A 22,709-nucleotide genomic window follows, 5' to 3' on the forward strand; every position below is an offset into this window, starting at 1 on the left:
AGAGACGCCTTCATTGACCTTGGACAGCCAGTCCCAGACTAGCTTTGACGTTTCCAGAGCACTCACACGGCCATACTGTCCTTTGGTCAGATGACCACAGATGATGTTCTTTGCAGTCGAGTCCAGTTGAATGAACTTCTTGACATCAGTAGGGGTGACACCTTCACCAGTTTTGGGAACGCCATTCTTGACGACATACCAGAGGTCGACATCAATGGCTTCAAGATGCATGCGCATCTTATTCTTCCAGTAGGGATATTCTGTTCCATCGAACACGGGGCAAGCAGCGGAGACTTTGATTATCCCTGCAGTCGACATAGCTAAACTCCAGGTGGTTAAACCGAATCACACAGAACAAGGGAGTACCTTGCTCTGATACCAATTGAAAGTGCTAGTTATCGACTAGAGGGGGGGTGAATAGGCGATTTTTATCAAAGTCTTCAAAACGTGGAAGTTTCGAAGACAAACAATAGAAATAACCTAATTGATATGCAGCGGAAGATAAACTACAACAAGCAAGCCATAGTCAAGTATGCAATAGCGTTAACGTACGAAGACTAATAGCAGCTAGGTAGTAGGATCAGGATGGAAGATAGTATGAAGCCAATCAACAATAGTAGTCAAGCAATGAAGTCAATCAGATAAGACAGATAAGCAATGACTTCACGAAGACAAACTCAAAGTAAAGGAGGGAAGAGATAGAACCAGTTGCTTGTTGAAGACACAGGATTTGTTGGACCAGTTCCAGTTGCTGTGACAACTGTACGTCTGGTTAGGGAGGCTGAGATTCAACTCAGAAGACCGTGTCTTCACCTTATTCCCCTTGAGCTAAGGACACTTAGTCCTCGCCCAATCACTCTGGTAAGTCTTCAAGGTAGACTTCCGAACCTTCACAGACTTCGTTCACCCGGCAATCCACAATGACTCTTGGATGCTCAGAACGCGACGCCTAACCGGCTGGAGGATTCACAGTCCTCAAGTGTAATAAGTCTTCAGGTCACACAGACAGAAAGACTTCAGTGATGCCTAACACTCTTTGGCTCTGGGTGTTTGGGCTTTGTCCTCGCAAGGATTTTTCTCTCTCAAATGCTTCGAGGTGGGTTGCTCTCAAACGACAAAAGCCGTGTACAAACTCTGAGCAGCCACCAATTTATGGTGTAGGGGGTGGGCTATTTATAGCCACTAGGCAACCCGACCTGATTTGTCCAAAATGACCCTGAGTCACTAAGGAACTGACACGTGTTCCAACGGTCAGATTTCAAACACACGCGGCAACTTTACTTGGGCTACAAGCAAAGCTGACTCATCCAGCTCTGGATCAGGTTTGCTCTCATTGTCTTCGCTCGAAGACATAGGATTTGAGTTGAGCATCACTTCAGTCACTCTGACTTAGTTCACTTGGACCTCACTTAACAGTACGGTGGTTCCTATGACTCAACAAAGAAGAAAAGGAAGCAACGAATCCACACAGTCTTCGCGCTCCATAGTCTTCACGCAATGTCTTCTCATGTCATAGTCTTCAATATGAATATCTTCTCATACCACCATTGTCTTTAATGTCTTCATACATTTTTAGGGGTCATCTCTGGTAGGTAAACCGAATCAATGAGGGACACTACCTGCGTTATCCTGCAATTCTCACAAACGCATTAGTCCCTCAACCAACTTTGTCGTCAATACTCCAAAACCAACTAAGGGTGGCATTAGATGCACTTACACAAAGTACTACTACGCATGCCCCAAGAGGGATAGATTGGTAGGAAAAGACCATCGTTCGTCCCCGACTGCCACTCATAAGGAAGACAATCAAAAGAGCACCTTATGCAACAAATTTGTCACACAACTTTTACCATACATGCATGCTACAAGACTTGCCAACTTCAACAAAAGTATTTCTCAATTTCATAATTATCCATTAGCATGACCCTAACATTACTACCTTTATATCTCAAAACAATTATCAAGCAACAAATTGATCATAGCATCCAATTCACTTCCTATGATAGTTTTTATTATACCCAACTTGGATGCTCATCACTCTAGGACCAAATTTGTAACCATAGCAAATACCATGCTGTTCTAAAAGACTCTCAAAATAATATAAGTGAAGCATGAGAGACTAACAAATTCTTCAAAATTAATCCACCGCCGTGCTCTAAAAGATATAAGTGAAGCACTAGAGCAAATGACAAACTACTCCGAAAGATATAAGTGAAGATCAATGAGTAGTCAAATAATTGTGCAACTATGTGAAGACTCTCTAACATTTAAGAATTTCAGATCTCGGTATTTTATTCAAACAGCAAGCAAAGCAAAATAAAATGACATTGCAAGGATAGCACAACAAATGTGAAGAAGCAAAAACTTAGGCTCAACCGATACTAACCGATAGTTGTTGAAGAAGAAAGGTGAGATGCCTACCGGGGCATCCCCAAGCTTAGATGCTTGAGACTTCTTGAAATATCATCTTGAGGTGCCTTGGGCATCCCCAAGCTTGAACTTTTCTGTCTCCTTAATTCCTCTCATATCATGGTTTCTCAGCTTTTTATCAAAAGCTTCATCCACAACAAACTCAACAATAACTCGTGAGATAGGTTAGTATAAACTAATGCAAAACCTTATCATTTTCTACTGTAACAAATCACTAAAATTATTATTCAACATTGCATACTAAATGCCTATGCATATTTAATACTCCTATCCTCAAATAGAATCATTAAACAAGCAAACATATGCAAACAATGCAAACATAACAGCAATCTGCCAAAACAGTATAGTCTGTAAAGAATGCAAGATTCATTATACTTCCCTAACTCCAAAAATTATGACAGAAAATTCCCACTGTAATAAATTTATCAGAGCTTAAATGCAAAAAGATTCAACATTATACCATTCTCTGACTTTTCTAGGGAATTTTTGCAACAGCGGTAAACTTTCTGTTTTGAAACAGCAACATGTATACTAGCAAAATAAGCATGGTAAAGGCTATCCTTGACTTTTTTGATTGAAAATATAGATGAAAAACATTATTCTAAATAGAATCAAGCAAATACTAACAAAATAAAATGACGCTCCAAGCAAAACACATATCATGTGGTGAATAAAAATATAGCTCCAAGTAAAGTTACCGATGAATGAAGACGAAAGAGGGGATGCCTTCCGGGGCATCCCCAAGCTTAGGCTCTTGGTTGTCCTTGAATATTACCTTGGGGTGCCTTGGACATCCCCAAGTTTAGGCTCTTGTCACTCCTTATTCCATAGTCCATATAATCTTTACCCAAAACTTGAAAACTTCAACCACACAAAACTCAACACAAAACTCGTAAGCTCCGTTAGTATAAGAAAATAAAACCACCACTTAGGTACTGTAATGAACTCATTATAAATTCATATTGGTGTAATATATACTGTATTTTAACTTCTCTATGGTTCATACCCTTACATACTAGCCATAGATTCATCAAAATAAGCAAACAACACAATGAAAATAGAATCTGTCAAAAACAGAATAGTCTGTAGTAATCTGTATCAAACATATACTTCTGGAACTCAAAAAATTCTGAAATAAATTTATGGACTTGAGGAATTTGTCTATTAATCATCTGCAAAAAGAATCAACCTAAAGACACTTTCCAGTAAAAACTGGAAGCTAATTTCGTGAGCGCAAAAGTTTCTGTTTTTTACAGCAAGATCACATAAACTTCACCCAAGTCTTTCCAAAGGTTCTACTTGGCACAAACACTAATTAAAACATGAAACCACATCTAACCAGAGGCTAGATGAATTATTTATTACTAAACAGGAACAAAAAGTAAGAAACAAAAATAAAGTTGGGTTGCCTCCCAACAAGCGCTATCGTTTAACGCCCCTAGCTAGGCATGATGAAATGATGCTCACATAAAAGATAAGAATTGAAACATAAAGAGAGCATCATGAAGAATATGACTAGCACATTTAAGTCTAACCCACTTCCTATGCATAGGTATTTTGTGAGCAAACAACTTATGGGAATAATAATCAACTAGCATAGGAAGGCAAAACAAGCATAGCTTCAAAGTTTTAAGCACATAGAGAGGAAACTTGATATTATTGCAATTCCTACAAGCATATGTTCCTCCCTCATAATAATTTTCAGTAGAATCATGAATGAATTCAACAATATAACCAGCACCTAAAGCATTCTTTTCATGATCTACGAGCATAGAAAATTTACTACTCTCCACATAAGCAAAATTCTTCTCATGAATAGTAGTGGGAGCAAACTCAACAAAATAACTATCATGTGAGGCATAATTCAATTGAAAACTAAAATCATGATGACAAGTTTCATGGTTATCATTATTCCTAATAGCATACAAGTCATCACAATAATCATCATAAATAACAACTTTGTTCTCATAATCAATTGGAACCTCTTCCGAAATAGTGGAATCATCACTAAATAAAGTTGACACTCTTTCAAATCCACTTTCATCAATATAATCATCATAAATAGGAGGCATGCTTTCATCATAATAAATATTCTCATCAAAACTTGGGGAACAAAAACTATCTTCATCAAACATAGCTTCCCAAAGTTTGTGGCTTTGCATATCATTAGCATCATGGATATTCAAGGAATTCATACTAACAACATTGCAATCATGCTCATCATTCAAATATTTATTGCCAAACATTCTAATGCATTCTTCTTCTAGCACTTGAGCAAAATTTCCCTTTTAATCATACTCATGAAAGATATTAAAAATATGAATCGTATGAGACAAACTCAATTCCATTTTTTTGTAGTTTTCTTTTATAGACTAAACTAGTGATAAAATAAGAAACAAAAAGATTCGATTGCAAGATCTAAAGATATACCTTCAAGCACTCACCTCCCCGGCAACGGCGCCAGAAAAGAGCTTGATGTCTACTACACAACCTTCTTCTTGTAGACGTTATTGGGTTTGCAAGTGCACAGGTTTGTAGGACAATAGCAAATTTCCCTCAAGTGGATGACCTAAGGTTTATCAATCTGTTGGAGGCGTAGGATGAAGATGGTCTCTCTCAAACAACCCTGCAACCAAATAACAAAGAGTCTCTTGTGTCCCCAACACATCCAATACAATGATAAATTGTATAGGTGCACTAGTTCGGCGAAGAGATGGTGATACAAGTGCAATATGGATAGTAGATAAAGGTTTTTGTAATCTGAAATTATAAAAACAGCAAGGTAGCAAGCGATAAAAGTGAGCGTGAACGATATTACAATGATAGGAAACAAGGCCTAAGGTTCATACTTTCACTAGTGCAAGTTCTCTCAACAATAATAACATAGATAGATCATATAACAATCCCTCAACATGCAACAAAGAGTCACTCCAAAGCCACTAATAGCGGAGAACAAACGAAGAGATTATGGTAGGGTACGAAACCACCTCAAAGTTATCCTTTATGTTCTATCTATTCAAGAGTTCGTAGTAAAATAACATGAAGCTATTCTTTCCGCTCAATCTATCATAGAGTTCATACTAGAATAACACCTTAAGATACAAATCAACCAAAACGCTAATGTCACCTAGAAACTCCATTGTCACCTTAAGTATCCGTGGGCATGATTATATGATATGCATCACACAATCTCAGATTCATCCAACCAACACAAAGTACTTCAAAGAGTGCCCCGAAGTTTCTACCGGAGAGTCAAGACGAAAACTGTGCCAACCCCTATGCATAGGTTCATGGGCGGAACCCACAAGTTGGTCACCAAAACATACATCAAGTGGCACATGATATCCCATTGTCACCACAGATAATCACGGCAAGACATACATCAAGTGTTCTCAAATCCTTAAAGACTCAATCCGATAAGACAACTTCAAAGGGAAAACTCAAATCCATTACAAGAGAGTAGAGGGGAAGAAACATCATAAGATCCAACTATAGTAGCAAAGCTTGCGATACATCAAGATCGTGCCATAGAGAGAACACGAGAGAGAGAGAGAGATCAAACACATAGCTACTTGTACATACCCTCAGCCCCGAGGGTGAACTACTCCCTCCTCATCATGGAGAGTGCCGGGATGATGAAGATGGCCACCGGTGATGGGTTCCCCCTCCGGCAGGGTGCCGGAATGGGCTCCCGAGAGGTTTTTGGTGGCTACAGAGGCTTGCGGCGGTGGAACTCCCGATCTATCTTCTCCCTGGATGTTTTTAGGGTACGTGGGACTATATAGGCGAAAAAGTCGGTCGGGAGGTGCTCGAGGGGCCCACGAGACAGGGGGGCGCGCCTAGTAGGGGGGGGCTCCTATCTCCTGGCCTCCTCGAGGCTCTTCTAAGGAGAACTCCAAGTCTCCTGGGTGATATTCTTCCAAAAAATCACGCTGCCGAAGGTTTCGTTCCGTTTGGACTCCGTTTGATATTCCTTTTATTCGAAATACTGAAATAGGCAATAGAACAGCAATATGGGCTGGGCCTCCGGTTAATATGTTAGTCCCAAAAATGATATAAATGTGTAAAATATAGCCCATAAACATTTAAAAGGGGTAATATAATAGCATGGAACAATCAACAATTATAGATACGTTGGAGACGTATCAGATAGCCCCAAAGTGGGCGCCAACTGTCGTGGAATTAACACGTCAGATGTCGTAGTGAAAGGACTTAGTCTTGGAGCCATCACAATGAGATTAGCTTAAAGGGGTTAAACCGGACTAAGGACACGGGGAGTTTATACTGGTTCGGCCCCTTGCGGTGAAGGTAAAAGCCTACGATCCAGTTGTGGTGGAATTGATGGGGTCTCGATGAGTAGGGAGCGAATCCGCTTTATCTATCTCTCGAGTTGTTGTTTCTTGTCCCTGAACCGCCGCCGGGTCGTCCCTTATATACACAGGTTGACGCCCGGCGGTTTACAGAATCCCGAGGCCGGCTCATACATGTGTCCTGCTCGGTTTCTACCTTTCCCTTTCTTACAACACAAGTTACATAAGTTCATGGCGGTTTATGTCTACGGGCCCTAATCCGCCTTTGGGCTCTGGGCCTTCAAGTCTCTATAGTAAAGCGCCATATTCCTTGTCTTCATGGGCTTCAATATGGATGACTCCTTATGAGTGTAACTCGGCCCCTCCTGGGGGGTTTATACTCAGTAGTTATATCCCCAACAGGGTGGGAAGCGGAATTCTCCGTCATCAGCTTCCAATCCAAATCGGATATAGTTCGGCTGAGAGTCCCCTGATAAGGAGAGGGCTTTTAATGAGTTAGCACATCGCCTAAAGGTGAGTGCCGGAAGATGTCCGCGGAGCTGAACTCAACGATCGGCGCATGATCAGGTTCGATGGGCACGGATGCACGCGGTTCGGAACCTATGGCTAGAGACGAATCTGAGGTTCCGGTGACACAGGCCCCGCCCGAGGTTGGATCTGTGTGCGGCTGTAATGCCGCTGAGTCTGCGGCTTCCGCGGCGGGGTTGAGCTCCCCATCCTCGGACGACGCAATCTGCTCCGTATCCAGGGCCAGAGCAGTTACATGTGCTATCTCCTGGGCACGGTCCGATGACATATTTAGGTCATGTTCATCATGGTGGTAGGGAGCAGCTGCCATGGGCTCGAATCCGTCAAAGATCAAGTCTCCGCGGATATCGGCAACGTAATTCAAGCTTCCAAACCTGACCTGATGGCCATGGGCGTAGCTGTCGATCTGCTCTAGATGGCCAAGCGAGTTGGCCCGCAGTGCGAAGCCGCCGAATACGAAGATCTGTCCGAGGAGGAAAACCTCCCCCTGGACTGCATTGTTGTAGATGATTGACGGAGCCATCAAACCTTTTGGTGACGACGCAACAGAGCTCTCAATGAAAGCACCAATGTCGGTGTCAAAACCGGCGGATCTCGGGTAGGGGGTCCCGAACTGTGCGTCTAAGGTTGATGGTAACAGGAGCCGGGGGACACGATGTTTACCCAGGTTCGGGCTCTCTCTATGCAGGTAATACCCTACTTCCTTTTTGATTGATCTTGATGAATATGAGTATTACAAGAGTTGATCTACCACGAGATTGTAATGGCTAAAACCCTAGAAGTCTAGCCTGTATGATTATGATTGCTTCTACGGACTAAGCCCTCCGGTTTATATAGACACCGGAGGAGACTAGGGTTGTACAAAGTCGGTTACAGAGAACGAAATGTACATATCCGAACACCAAACTTGCCATCCACACAAAGAAGAGTCTCATGTGAACACGGGAAGAAGTCTTCTGTCTTGTATCATCATAGCCCATCAGTCCGGCCCATGTCACATAGACCGAACGGCCGAGGACCCCTTAATCCAGGACTCCCTCACAACCAAACAGGCTACCTTTCGTCACACCCCACGTAGGCTAGAGGGTATGCAGGCAACCAAATTAACTAGGTGTAGATGTCGATTTTTTGCCTAAATACCCTTAAACAAGCTCCGTTGAGCCTGGCTCCATGGGTCAGATTGCGCTGGGAAGATAACCAAACACACCCGTAAAATAAGCTACCAAGTAATGCAAATTTGCATCGCTTGATGCTCTCGACCAAATTTTACATAACCAAGGGACCATGCGGCTGGAGCAAAAATTGCATTACAAAATGCTCTAACAGATGATATAAAATGGGGCAACCATAAAAAGACAAACCATGATGTACTCTGACATCATCTGATGAAGGTTTTTTTTGACCTGGAACCACTTGGATCCCATTACTCAACTGGCTCAGCGACATCGCTAGCCATCAACACGCATACATTGTTAGGCACAGCCTCCATCCACAGACGGTGAGGTACCTGGCCATTACTCCCCAATGCAGCAAGTGCATGGGCAACCTTATTACAATCACGAGGAGCAAACACATAGTTTACGATATTAAAACTAAGACGAATAAACTGGCGAATGTCTCTGTATAGAATGCCTTCAGGAGCTCGATCGTAGCTTGTACTTTGGAGGGTTTTGATGATGTAAAAATCATTTTTTTGGTGATGTAATAAATTTTACTCGAAACACAATTTGGTGATGTACGATACATTCTATTGGAGATGCTCCCTGTTTTACAGGGTATTCTGCTAAAATATGACAATCCAATCGGGCCCCTAGTTGAAACTTGAAACGTGTTTTGCACGGGTACTGATAGTTTTTTTTGTGAAGTAGTACGTTTCTCATTCATAAAATAAAGATCCGGTTACAAGACACGTAATCATCGACATTACAGTACCGAAAGGATAGGATAATCCTACACAAAAAACCAGCGCATGTTCCTCTCCTTCGGCATCACCGAAGCGACCACCAAGAGAGAGAAGACAAATCACCTCTTCACCCGAGCTCGACGCGGCTCCATCGCTGATCTGCAGCTTTACGGACCTCCAAAGTAGTTTGCCAAAAGCAAAATCATTGCCGTTGAAAGAATCAGACCAGGGCCACGTGTCCCCGGACACGCCATCGAACTCCAGACCTGACATCCCCGCACGACTACAACGTCGGAGGAGAAAACCAGAGCTGTCAGCCTCCAACCGCACACCCAACACAGGATGCACAATCTTCCAGCTGTCAACTGCGCAGGCCGCCGTCTGCGCGTACTCCCCGACGGCAAAATCTTCCTGCTCCACCATGACGTCGGAGACAACGCCACAACAATGGGGACAGAGCAGAAGGAGAGACACACCTGATGGAGTCACCACCACCGCCTCGTCGACACCATCCATGAACCCTAACTTCGTTGATCTGAAGGATCGGCAAACACACGATGCCATCAACTCCGAGACGCCGCCATGAAGAACACCGCCGGTGTAGGAGTGGAGCTGAGGCAGATTTATTCGTCCGGACCCCGCACCCATCACCCCAACGACGCACCACGACATACAAAACCAAAACCTAACTACAGAGCGGAGGAACGGGGTCCCCCTTCGTCCCGCCGTCGCAGCAGCAGACGAAGAGAGAGGGGACCAACGATCTCGCCGGTGAAGATCGGTGGTAGGCTGGTCACCTGCCTGGTCGCCGCTCCTGGCGGCTAGGTCAGGGAAAACGATTGGGGCTGTACTAGGATACCTGTACCGGTAGCTTAACCAGACCGTCAATACTCTGTACGCAAGACATTACGATTCCCAATCAACTCGGCGACCAGCGCGACGCAGAGCAAAGGGAAAACCCCGGATAAAGGAAACGAACAAATTATTATCCCCTTCCCGTACGATTTCTTCCATCCCCCCCCCCCCCCCCCCCCCCCCCCCCCCCCCGCGCGTCCGATTCCCCTTCCAAAGCAGACGAGCCGCAGTCCACCGCAAGTCACCTCCTCCTCCCGCGAAACCCTCGCCCCGCCGCCGCCTCCTCCTCCTCACGCAACCCGCCCTTCGTCGCGCGCCCGCCGGTGCCCATCAGGTCGGTGCTGGACTCCGCCCCTCCCTCCCTCTTATCCGCTCACGACTCTTTTTCTATTTATTTATTTTATTACGATTTATTATGAGATGAAACCGAGCTCTAGCAAACCAGTTGATCTAGGTTTGGGTGTTTGCTGTTGGCCGGGGGAAAGCTTTGGTGGTTGTGATGATCATGCTTTATATGGTGGTTCGGGCGCTGGCTGTAGGGATTTTGCTACAAGTTAGCTCAAACGTGTTGTTTAGCTGCCGACCTTGGGGTGCAGAGAACTGGGCTGCTCCGCTGATGATAACACAGAATACGTGGGAGGAGATAGTGCGATTACGCTGGGCCTCTTGGCGGCGGTTGATTCCTTAATTTGGCAGCATATATTGTTGCTGATCGGTGTTTATAAGCTTAACATTGGTTAATTTGATTTGCGCCTAACTGTTTGATGCTTTTATGTTCACTGTGTTTGCAATGATTTTCCAATATACCTGCCTTATTAAGCTTGTTCAGAGCTTGCCCTTGGGTTTGTCCAGGCGAGGAAAATATTGCTTGCGTATGACATTACTTCAGTTTCTTCGATTTACCATACCCGTAGCCTGTAGATCTTCAGGAGACTGGTGTTGCTCAAAATGTGAGTCATTAACATCCTCTTCGTTCTCTTTATAGGCCATTTCCTGTGGCATGGCAAGGATTCCAATTGGCATTGGCTTTCCTTTTCATGAATGATGTCCTTCCCTGCGAAGGACACAAATTCACAAACATTATTTAAGTGGCCTTGGAGAAGAGAATCACCATTATCAGCACAACTGCTCATTGATATTCCACCTGAAATTGAGTTGTCGGACTACCGAAGGTTGCCAAGTTCTGGAAGTGAGAGCCCGTCTGGACTTCTCCATGGTGAAGGCGTCAAGGAAGAACCTATTCCTGACCTGGATATTTTCTTCGAAAGGCTTTATGAATATTTCTGCGCGAAAGGACTAAGGTGTATCGTTACCAAATGGATAATCGAGATCCTTAATGTACTGTTTACGGTGTGCTGTATTGGCTTCTTCTTTTTATATGTTGATTGGAATGCCATCAGCCACTTGAAATGTGGTGTGGAGGCACTTGAGTCTGGAGAAAAACCATGTGATCTGATGGCAGCCATCAAGCATAATCCATTAGTACCCTTTACATTTCCTAAAATGGTCACTGTTGGATCAATGATTATATTGGTAACATATGGACTTATTAACTTCCTCAAGTTCTTTGTACAACTGAAAAGTACACTGAATGCACGTGACTTCTACTATAATAGGTAATATCCAGCTTACCGCGCATGCATATGTGTGTGTGTGTGTGTGTGTGTGTGTGTGTGTGTTAGCCCACAACAATTTATAACTTTACCCTTGTTTTTCTTTTGTAGCCTTAAGATCACAGATCTTGAGATCCAGACGATATCATGGCCCAGAATAATTGAGAAGGTTGTCCTGCTACAAAAGTCTAAAAAACTCTGTGTTGTTAGGGATCTCTCGGAGCATGATATTATCATGAGAATAATGAGGAAAGAAAATTACTTGATAGGGATGGTGAATAAAGGCATTATCTCATTTCCAATTCGTCCTTGGCTTCCTGGTGCCGGCCCAACTGTCAAATCTCATGTACATGACAGGAGAAATCATGTGATACTTCCAAAAGCCCTAGAATGGACCTTAAATTGGTGCATCTTCCAGAGTATGTTTGACAGGTAAACTTGTACTTCAGTATTTTTAAGCATTGATTACTCTTTAGCAATGTGTTTCTTTGAACGAGTAATAACTATTACAATACTATTTGTTCGGCTAATTTTTTTTCACTATCTGGTTGATCATGCTTGTATTTGCTTCTCTACACTGTGCTCCTGCTTTTTATATAAGCTCAAGCAAGCAAACACGCCCTTGATCAATCCATGTAAGCTGTTAAGCCACTGCCTGCTCAACTAAGCCATATATAGTACAATAATTGGGTACCGGCTACCAAATGTGTAGTTACTGATGCAGTATATAGTCCAAGCTTTATTGCTTTACAGATAATTTTCTAGATAACCAGATACAGAACACCTTATTTATTTAGGTCAATTATTTGTCAATTCATGTAGTAATTTATGATGAATCCAACTTCTATTCACTGGTTCAGATCTCACCCAACAGCTCGTGTGACAACATCCTATGCATCATATTCCTATTGTGTATTTATCCATCCCCTTGTACAAGGGTAAGGCTTGGATTGAGGGGATACAAGGATGCACCAAGTTGTCACGATGCATAAGATACATTGCCTTAGATGTTAGCACCTACAGGCTACAGATGCATATGTACTCGTGATATTTCCGCAGCTTCCAGTCTGCATGTCATCCACTGTGAAGCTTTAGCAAGAACCCACACATTGCTTTTGGATGGTTCCATAGATTTTGTTTGGTTAACGGAGTTTTCTCTATTGGCGAACTTTAGTTACTTGCACTGAATACCTGTATCCTTTGCTTTGCAGTAAATTCTGCGTTCGGAAAGATTTTCTAGCAAGCCCAGCTGCATTGAAAAAACGACTTGTATTTGTTGGCATTGCAATGTTGATCCTGTCGCCCTGCCTTGTGATTTTCCCATTGGTGTACCTCATTCTGAGGCATGCTGAAGAAATTTATAATCATCCCAGTACAGCATCATCCAGAAGATGGTCAAATTTATCAAGGTGGATTTTCAGGGAGTATAATGAGGTAGCTTCTCATGCAAAACTCATTAGTTCTAGTCACTACTACTACTACTATTGACTAATTTAAATGAATGTTTGACATCATTTACCTCTTATTTTCATGATTTATGTCGCTAACAAGCCTCATATTAGCTGCAAGCAACTTGTCTGTTGAGGGCTATATATACTATTCTGTTTACCTTGGTTGTCTCTAAAACTCAACTGCTTATAATAATTTCAGGTAGACCATTTCTTCAGACATAGGATGAACAACAGTGCTGTGCATTCGTTGAATTACTTGAAGCAATTTCCTACGCCACTGATTTCTATCATAGCAAAATTTGTATCTTTTGTTTCTGGTGGTTTGGCTGGTGCTCTTATAATTATGGGGTTTCTGGGCGAATCCATTCTCGAGGGTCATGTAAGTTCTTTGTCGGCACCTTTTGCCTTTCTCTTACTTGCATTTTATGCACCTTCTAAAATTTCACATCCATAACTTTTGAAGATTTTCGGAAGGAATCTATTCTGGTATACTATTGTTTTTGGAACAATAGCAGCTATAAGTCGAAAAGTAGTGGCTGATGAGCTTCAAGTAATTGACCCAGAAGGGGCTATGTGCCTCGTTGTCCAGCAAACCCATTACATGCCGAAGCGGTGGCGTGGTAAAGAGAGCAGTGAACTGGTTCGGAAAGAATTTGAAACACTATTTCAGGTACCGGAATTCAGCTATAGTGCTGTTTTGATTAAAATGATACTCATGTGGGCATTTAGCTTTTGACAAAAAAAAAGTTAAAAGTTTATTTTCTAGCATGGGACAGTTAAATTAATTAATAGGTGAATATATAAATGATATTTTTCCCTGATAGAGTGATGACAATTTTGAGCTTTCAAGTTTTTTTCATCTCTATCAGTTAAAGAGTGATACATCTTAAAAAAAGGTTAGTTTTGGTGTTTAGATTAACAGGACTCAACGAAGTCGTTTGCTTCCTACTCGCTCCGTTCCTAAATATAAGTCTTTTTAGACATTTTAAATGGACTACAACATACGGATGTATGTAGACATATTTTAGAGTGTAGATTCACTCTTTTTGCTCCGTATGTAGTCACTTGTTAGAATCTCTAAAAAGACTTATATTTGGGAACAGAGGGAGTAGATATCATCTGCCATCTGCATTAGATTTTCGTCAGTGGTTGAGGTCCAGGATATGTCTGTATTGGCTATGTGTGTTCTCTTTTCTATTATAGCTCTGAGAAGTGTCTTGTTATTTTGTGAATGCAGTATACCATAGTAATGCTATTAGAAGAGATGGTGTCCATTTTCATCACTCCTTACTTGCTCATTATTGAGGTACCAAAGGTAATGTGGTCTGATCTAGCTCGGTGAATGTGTTTCTCTACAGTTTTGTAACAGCTGTGAATTCTTATAAATTTACAGCGTGTTGATGACATTCTGCACTTCATATCGGACTTCACAATTTATGTAGATGGAGTGGGAGATGTATGCAGGTCAGTTGCTGAAGTCTCTTCGGAATTTATGTTCAGACCATCTATCTTTGTATCTTTGTTGAGCCTCTGCAACACTTAACATCATTGCTTTGCTGTGTTTCAATAGTTTAAGCGTGTTTGACTTCAGAAGACACGGCAATAAGAACTATGGTTCTCCATTTGATGCACCTAAAAACCTGAGGAGCTCCCAAGGGAAAATGGAGAAGTCATTCTTAAGGTAAATTATACTTTCAAGCACTTCACATGGTTCTTACTAGCTTGGTGTACTTGAGTAGTTTCCCGCCAAAAAATGGTGTATTTAAGGAGTTATTTTCTTGGAAGTATGCATTTCCTCTGGAGTCCCATTCTCGACGAAAAAGGGTCCCCCCCCCCCGCGCTTGCTTGCTTTATATTATATATAAAGCAACCACACCAACATCAGGCAATATTCAGCGTTTAAGGTTCAAGCACACAAACGAACTGAGTGCGACAACGAAACTAAATAAGTCTTGCTGGGGGCACAGCACAACAAACCCCTAAATAAAAACTAAGCTAAGATGTTGATCCTTTAAAAAAAATCTGTCTAAATTGTGCAGAATATGGAAAATGTTAGCTAACTTGTTAAAACAGTGTGTATTTTCAACACTTCGTTATATTTGAGGCAATTCAATATAGCAGAGAGTGCTTTTCTCCTAAGACATGATATACTAATTTTTATTCTTGTATATCTTGCAACCATGTTATAATTCTGTTAGTATCACCCCCCAAAAAACGCTGTTATTTTGTTAGTGTTACCTTATGGTTGTAGTGGGACAGTGCAGAGGTGTAGATAGCACTGATCCTGTAATTTTCGAAGCTAGTATCATCCTTTTTCCTAATTAGGCCACCATTCAAACTGACACACATAACACCAACAGTTAACAACAAGATTGAAGTCTAATAGTATTACATAATTGTTTGCAGTTTTCAGAGTGTTTATCCATCATTGGCATCAAATGCAGACAGCAAACAATTCTTACATAACCTACAGAAGTTCAAGGAAAGACAAATACGTCAACAAGCTGTTGCGCAGTATCAGGCAATGGAAGCATCAGGCTTTGTGGATAGTACAGGTCAAAGGGATGATATCTTCCATCAACTGCTCCCAAGTATTATCCGTAACCATGCAGAGGCCTTCCCGCCTGCTGGTTATAACTTGGATCCCTTAGGATTGCTGGACACAGATCAAAGAATTCACCCGTATATTCTGGATTGGTATTACATGTGCCATTCACCACACTCGGATAGAGCTGAAGCTCCCCATTTTGACGAAGCATCCCTTGAGGCTGGTCAGAGCACAAGTCAACTAGCAAGGGAAACATCTGAAATTGAAGAAGATCAGGATTATTACTCTGATCTGTACGGAAGGGTTCAGAGTCATATGGGAGCATCTACATCAAGCACTTTATTTCGGCATGCTCCTACGAAGCACAACGGTAACGAAGACAGTTCCACAGGCAACAACTGGTGGAACCAGGCCCCTGCATCTTCCAGTGATCCGCAAGGCAGTTTTCTCGAGCCTCCAGCATTTGGATATCATAATATGGCAGGCAATAGTCATTCCAGCCATCACAGTGACGATATGTCAGAGGGAAGCGAGGGTGATCTGGAGCAGGGCGACAACAGAAGCAGCAGCACCAGGAGCTGGAGAAATCCCCAAGCCTTGTCCAAGACGAGGTATATGGACGACTCGTACATCGAGGACGGGCTGGGTCTTCATTTCACCGATGAACGACCCGGCGTAGCAGTTGATGCCTACGACAGCATGCCGGCCGGCCTTGTATATATAATGCCCTTGTCCAGCCCCGCTTTAGTGGGTTGGGGAAGAACCATTCTTTCATAGCACGCAGTGCATCTGTTTGATGCTTCCAAACAATCTGCTAGGCAACATACTTTCCTGAGAGGGTTTAGCATTAGCTGTCACATAATGAGTAGTAACTGTTGATCCCATCCTGGCCAAGGCACATGAAGTTGTGGAGCTGTCATTTTGGAGGCCCCCGGGAATTAATTGCTAGCAAGTTCTGGAGTACACTCCTCTTGAGGGCCAGACAAGAAGCGAGCGGCTTGAGCATCCTTGTCGAAATCGAAGCCAGCAATGGCGTCGTCCTCGCCGCCTAGATAGTAGGTAGGCAAAAGCAGGTTGCATACGCAACATGTGCACCAAGTATCCGGTCGAGACCAAAACCCCTGCAGCTCGACAAGCTGATAGACATGCCGGGCCTCTTCAGATCTGGGCCGACACGACGCCAGGAGCCCCTCGACACTGCCACTCAATGCCACCCATTCCTAGTACGAACGGTTTCCCCCAACGCACGATCCGGATACCTACATACTTCAGTGGGACAAAATTACTGTTATGACCTATAAGGCTAACAAAATCTCGATTTGACCTCGTTTCAAAAGAAATTTCGATTCTGACCTTTTTGGGTGACGCCAACATCCCTAGCGTCTGGTTGCGTCTGGCCCCTGGCCCGCACTGCCCGCTTGCCCGTTGATCTGCTGACGTGGCAAAGGGGCCAGACGCCATGGACCCTGGCGTCTGGCTCTGGTAAGTGGATAACCCCCACAGGCCGAGCCCACCCACCCATCTATTTTCCTCCTGGCGGCGCACGAACAGAGGGCTTCCTCTCCTTCGCCCCTCTTCTCCCTCACACCAAATCCTCACCTGATCTATTCCATCCTCCACTCTAGTTCGTGGATCTGGGCCCCCTAAGCATCCTTGAGGTATTCTCCCCCGTCTCCTCCAATTTATTTGGGTTGAGTCCTCTTTTTTTTGATGCATTATTCAACACTAGGTGATGTTAGATGAGTAGATGGTTTCTTTGTTTTAGGAAATTGTTTGTAGTTGATAGATGATTTGGTAGGCAGTAGATGATGTGTAGTTGAACATGTAGGCAAAATCAATTCCGTTTTGTGCATATGTTGTCCATAGGAATTTTTTTAACTAAGAGGGGTGATTTTTGTATGTAAAATAGACTTGTTTGATAATTTGGTTTGATAGGATGTGTGTATGTGGTATAACAATATAGTTGAATTTAAATATGATGTCTCTATGTGTAGATAATCTTATTGTTGGCATACTTTATTTGCAAAAGATATGGTGAAATTTGGTACTCTAGATGATATGCATATGTGACACCATATTATTTGACAAATTTATTTGATTGAGATGATGTTGGTATGTTTGAGAAGAATTATGTGTGCATATGAAGAAGAAAAAAATGATGTGGTTATGTTTGAGAAGAATGGTGTGTTCATATGGCATAACTTGGAGAAGAAAATTGTATTGTTTTATATTGTTCATGTATTCATAGATGTTTGTGTTTTGTTTTGTAGGATGGCGGATGATGATGGACCTTGGTATGCCGGATTAATCGATGAGTGGGATAAGGAGCATCGTGCTCGTGCCATTGAGAATGGAAAGGTAAGAAGCAAGACTTGTCAAATTTCTTTATTTCTCATTTGTGTTCTTGTATTGATCAAAACATCACTTTATTTGCAGCTTGTAGTTGCTATGCGCATGAGGGGTCATTCCGCTGATGGCTTTACTTACGACCCGTGGTACGAGCCTTATATTCGGAGATTGGGTCTTCTCCCAATCGTGTTGCAGTTTAAGCGACGCGCTCCGCCGGTGAACCACACGGCGTTGACCGCACTTGTGGATCGTTGGAGGCCGGAGACTCACTCGTTCCACCTTCCATGTGGGGAGCTGACGATGACCCTAGAGGACATGGCTATGATAAGCGGCCTTCCTATCGACGGACAAGCTGATACCGGTCGTGTCAGCGTCGTTAATTGGCGAAAACAGACAGGCATTTTAATTGATGTTCAGCCCGACGACCCTCAAGAAGGCAAGGCCGATACCGCGAGAGTGAGGCATTCTTGGCTAAAACTAGTCAGAGGAGACACCAATCCGTGCCCTCTGGGTGCCAATGACGTGGTTGTGCAGCAGTACGCGCGGGCCTATCTTTGGTATGTACTAACCAAGGTAGTCTTCTCAGATGCAACCGGGAACTCAGCCCTCTGGATGTTCTTGGAGCTACTCAATAACTGGGATACCCAATATAGCTGGGGTTCGGCCGCACTAGCATATTTGTATCGTCAGGTAAGAGATATTTGCAACCATTTATCTTGCATTTGTCATGCGCCTCCATATCTAACATGTTTGTTTGATTGCAGCTTGACTTGGCGTGTCGGAGGAAGGGAGATACATCCTCATTGTCTGGGTTTGTTTGGAGCCTATCCGTGTGGATGTGGGAGCGGATCCCGGTTGGACGGCCCGATTTCAAGAACCCCCTCATGGCAAACCCACGGGGTAATCATGACGGGTTGCATGATGATGATCCATATCAGCGCCCTACGCTTGCTTACTATTGGGAACAAGTGACAGTCTACACAGGAAGCTCGCATGTGCGATACAAGTGCTATATGAACGAGCTGGACACCTTGACTGCTGAGCAGGTTTTGAGAAGTTCGATGAGATATAATTTAGTCAAGAATGAAACTTATGTAGCTAACAATGTATCTCTTTGTTTTGCAGGTATATTGGTTGCCTTATGTGGAAGATTGTGACTTTGATCTTAATGAGATGTGCACGCGTGATAGCCATCTTTGGCGGGCGAGGTGCCCAATGATATGCTTCTTTGCAGTCGAGTGGCACTTTGTAGACCGTGTGGCAAGACAATTTGGAAGAAGACAAGGTATTCCAATTGAGGAGAGCAAGGAGGAAATGCTATCTCTGCATCGGTAAGCAAGCATGCCTTGAGTATGTAGTAGAGCATTTAATAAGTCAATGTTTGCTAATGCTTTGTCCTGTGCATCATTTGTAGGTTCGATCGAAGGAACAATCAGGATATATCGGATTGGGCAAACAAACACCGTGCGTGGATAGAAATTCGGAATCAAGGAGACACGTTAGTGCAATCAGAGAATAGACCTCACAATCAGTCAGCATATCAGAAGTATCAAGTCTGGTATGCGGATCGTTACGGGTTAAAGCTGAAGCCTGGTTGGACTCATGAGGAGTGGTCAGAGTTGGTGTCTGAAGACCCGGAGACTGCACAAGGTTATCAAACCTTCAACACGGCTGTGAGAGACGCCAGAGGGGCTCACGTTGACTATGCACCGATGCATGATGAAATGGTAGTCTGTTTGGTGTGTTCTAACATACTTGTATCATGTTGTCTTCTTTCAAATACATAAGTTTGGTGTGTTCATGAATTGCAGGGCAGAGAGTTGCTTCTGTGCGTCAACGATGCCAATGTTGCACTGAGTCATCCACCTGGTGGTGCATTATCTGAGAGGACTCTTAGGAGCACGATGGAGGTGTGATCAATATATTATAAAAGTTTCTTTTCGCGGATTATTTATGTGCATCTCATATCATAGCATATTTTGTCTTATTGCAGAAGTTCAAGAAGCGGTTTCATAAGATGGCACAAATGCTTTCTTGCCATGGTGCTCAGTCCAGTGACGTGTATGCACCTAAGTGACTGCCTCCGGCTGATGTAGTACACAAAATCCTCTTCCTTCAACCCTTGTTTCGACATAAATTTAGTCTTCAACCAATCGAAAGTGAGGTCCACTTCACTAACTTGCACAATACATGGAGACAAGCCTTGCACATGAACAACAGGGCTAAGCACCCACTGAGTTTCCTTAGCCATCTACAACACACAAATCTCTTAGTAGCTAACCTATGATACATTAAACCACGAGGAAAACAAACTAGGATTTTCACAAAAGTATGATAAATTAAACCAACCAAAAAATGGGGGTGGAGTTGATTTACCTTCTAGTCTCGAAATCCTGAAGATCCAACGGTGAAACCGGACCGATTTGTGAGAGATCTGAGGGGGGGTTAGGGTGTTGGATGAGGGAGTGATGTTGGCAGGGCTAGAGGTGAGAGTGGGTGGATATGAATGAAATGGGAGGGGTAGAGGTGGAGATGAATGGATGAGAGGGCTAGAGGTGGGCCCAAAAAATCTTATCCACTCGAATCTTATCCATCAGACAGATAAGTGCAAGAATGCTCTCTGGATACCAAACGCCACGGACCTTGGCGTCTGGATGTCCATCAGACACATCAGACAGGTGTCTGGTCTCCTGCGCGAGCAAAGCGAGCCAGACGCCAGTGTCCCTAGCGTCTGGGTGTGGGAGGCAGACGCCATGGACCTTGGCGTCTGGACGTCTGGTCACCTGCGCGACACACCAGACAACTTGTCTGGTCACCTGCGCGAGCAAAGCGAGCCAGACGCCATGGACCTTGGCGTCTGGGTGTGGGAGGCAGACGCCATGGACCTTGGCGTCTGGGTGTCCATCAAACACACCAGACAGCTTGTCTGGTCTCCTGCGCGAGCAAAACAAGCCAGACGCCATGGACCTTAGCGTCTGGGTGTGGACCTGGTGTTTTTGCACGCACTTCTGTCTTTTGTTAATGTTTTTGCTTAGCAACTTGTAGCACACACTGTTAAATATGAACAAAGCATACTAACTAGTCTTGAATGACGAACATAGTTTGCACATAATCTCGAATTACAAGTTCATCATACACGATGTCTCGAATGACATAAGTAGTTCATGACCACACAAGGTCTCGAATAACAAGTTCATACATTAAACAAAGTCTCGACAGTTCATCATCGACGCCGGTTCCTTTCCATTTGTCTACTGAGTTGTACGGGGCCACTTTCCCTTCTTGTCACGTGCCTCGTCCTCCTCTCATGCATCGCGAGCCCTTGCAAGTTTTCTTGCCCTCTCTTCTTGACGAGCCTCCTTCTCTTTGTGTGCCCTCTCTTCCTCACGCTTCTTGCGCTCATGAGCCTCCTCACGACGCTCCCGCTCCAATCCCCGTGCATAGGACTCCTCGAATAGGCGCTGCCTCCGTAACCAATCTCGACGTTGGTCCTCTTGGACATCTTTTGGTACCTCGTGATCTATCCAAGTGAAGTACTTGCAAAGTGGAGGAGGGGACTACATATAAACCATGTTTCTGTTAGACATATGAGTGACAACTTGTTGATGATTTTTGTATGTACACCTAACATACCGGTGGTATGTCATATGCGTTAGTTGGCCTCCACTACCACCTCTGACACTTGTGCTTCCTCGACCACCACTACCACCTCTGACACTTGTGCTTCCTCGACCACCACCACCGTCACCTCTTCCACCTCGTTCACCATCGGTGCCGCCTCCACGACTTGTTTTTCTTTTTTTGGTTTTCTTATTCTTGCATGTCCGCTCATTGTGCCCCCCTTCACCGCACACCCCACAGTTGATAGAGTCAGGAGCCTCCATGAAATGACCGCTACCAAATTGTTTCATGCCAGTGTATCCAGCCAGGTCATCCATATCACCCCTGAACCTCTTAGTTCTCCTTCTACCCTTCGTCTCCACCTTCAGAAGAGGGTCTGGCCTAACATGAGGGCCATGGTACTCAGGCCACTGTGATTGGTCCAAGAAAGGGCGAAATCTTGGCGCCCATGTCAACCTAGTAGCTTCCAGATGGAACTCTTGCATCCACATGGTTTTTCCATCACAAACATGTATGTTTCTCGCCTTCGCCGCCGTTATCAAATGCGAGCATGGCCAATGATACTTACTAGGCCTCTCGCACTGGCACCACCGAGTCTTTAGTTTCACCTCAAATGCAGCACCGCCATATTGTCTATCGTCTCGTGTTGTGCCACCTGGCTCATCAATTTGATAGATCATTTCAATTCTATCGAATATGATAACTTGTTGCCGTGAAGACTTGCTTGCTTGTAACTGCAACCATTCATCAACCTTTTCCGGATAATCCTTTTTTTCACCTACCCATTTTACAGTCTCTTCAGAATGCCTCTGAAAATACTCATTAAGCTTGAAGAAGGTGTACTCCACTATTGCAGTCACCGGCAATGCACGAGCACCCTTCAACACATTGTTGAAACATTCTACCAGATTGCTCGTCATGTCGCCATATCGCCAACCACCATCGTCATGAGCGCGTGCCCACTTGTGCTTCTTGCTTAAATTCCTAGTTAAGAAGTCTTTTCCCCCTTCGTTCACCGCTGCAAAGAGTTTGTTGTACCGAGCATCGAAACCTTGGGTGGTGAAGGCCACACATACATGGGTAAGGTCTTTGCCGAGCTCC

General features: G+C 43.7%; 2 protein-coding genes across 2 annotated transcripts; both read left to right on the forward strand.

Moving 5' to 3' along the window:
- Positions 1-10,216: 10,216 nt before the first annotated feature.
- LOC123092766 (autophagy-related protein 9) lies at positions 10,217-16,621 on the forward strand. Its single transcript, XM_044514589.1, has 10 exons — positions 10,217-10,360; positions 11,012-11,642; positions 11,751-12,071; positions 12,851-13,073; positions 13,290-13,469; positions 13,554-13,760; positions 14,328-14,405; positions 14,484-14,554; positions 14,661-14,771; positions 15,497-16,621. Exons 2-10 carry the CDS (start codon positions 11,068-11,070, stop codon positions 16,413-16,415), a joined length of 2,685 nt encoding a protein of 894 aa, XP_044370524.1. The 5' UTR covers positions 10,217-10,360; positions 11,012-11,067; the 3' UTR covers positions 16,416-16,621.
- A 476-nt stretch (positions 16,622-17,097) lies between these two features.
- On the forward strand, positions 17,098-20,105 carry LOC123090164 (serine/threonine-protein phosphatase 7 long form homolog). The gene is made up of 8 exons (XM_044511589.1): positions 17,098-17,120; positions 17,909-17,996; positions 18,075-18,677; positions 18,752-19,033; positions 19,113-19,318; positions 19,402-19,714; positions 19,799-19,897; positions 19,981-20,105. The coding sequence occupies exons 1-8, from the start codon at positions 17,098-17,100 to the stop codon at positions 20,062-20,064; spliced, it is 1,698 nt and encodes a 565-aa protein (XP_044367524.1). The 3' UTR covers positions 20,065-20,105.
- The last annotated feature ends 2,604 nt before the right edge of the window (positions 20,106-22,709 follow it).

The sequence above is a fragment of the Triticum aestivum genome, chromosome 4B, assembly GCF_018294505.1.
Source record: "Triticum aestivum cultivar Chinese Spring chromosome 4B, IWGSC CS RefSeq v2.1, whole genome shotgun sequence".
Classification (NCBI taxonomy): domain Eukaryota; kingdom Viridiplantae; phylum Streptophyta; class Magnoliopsida; order Poales; family Poaceae; genus Triticum; species Triticum aestivum.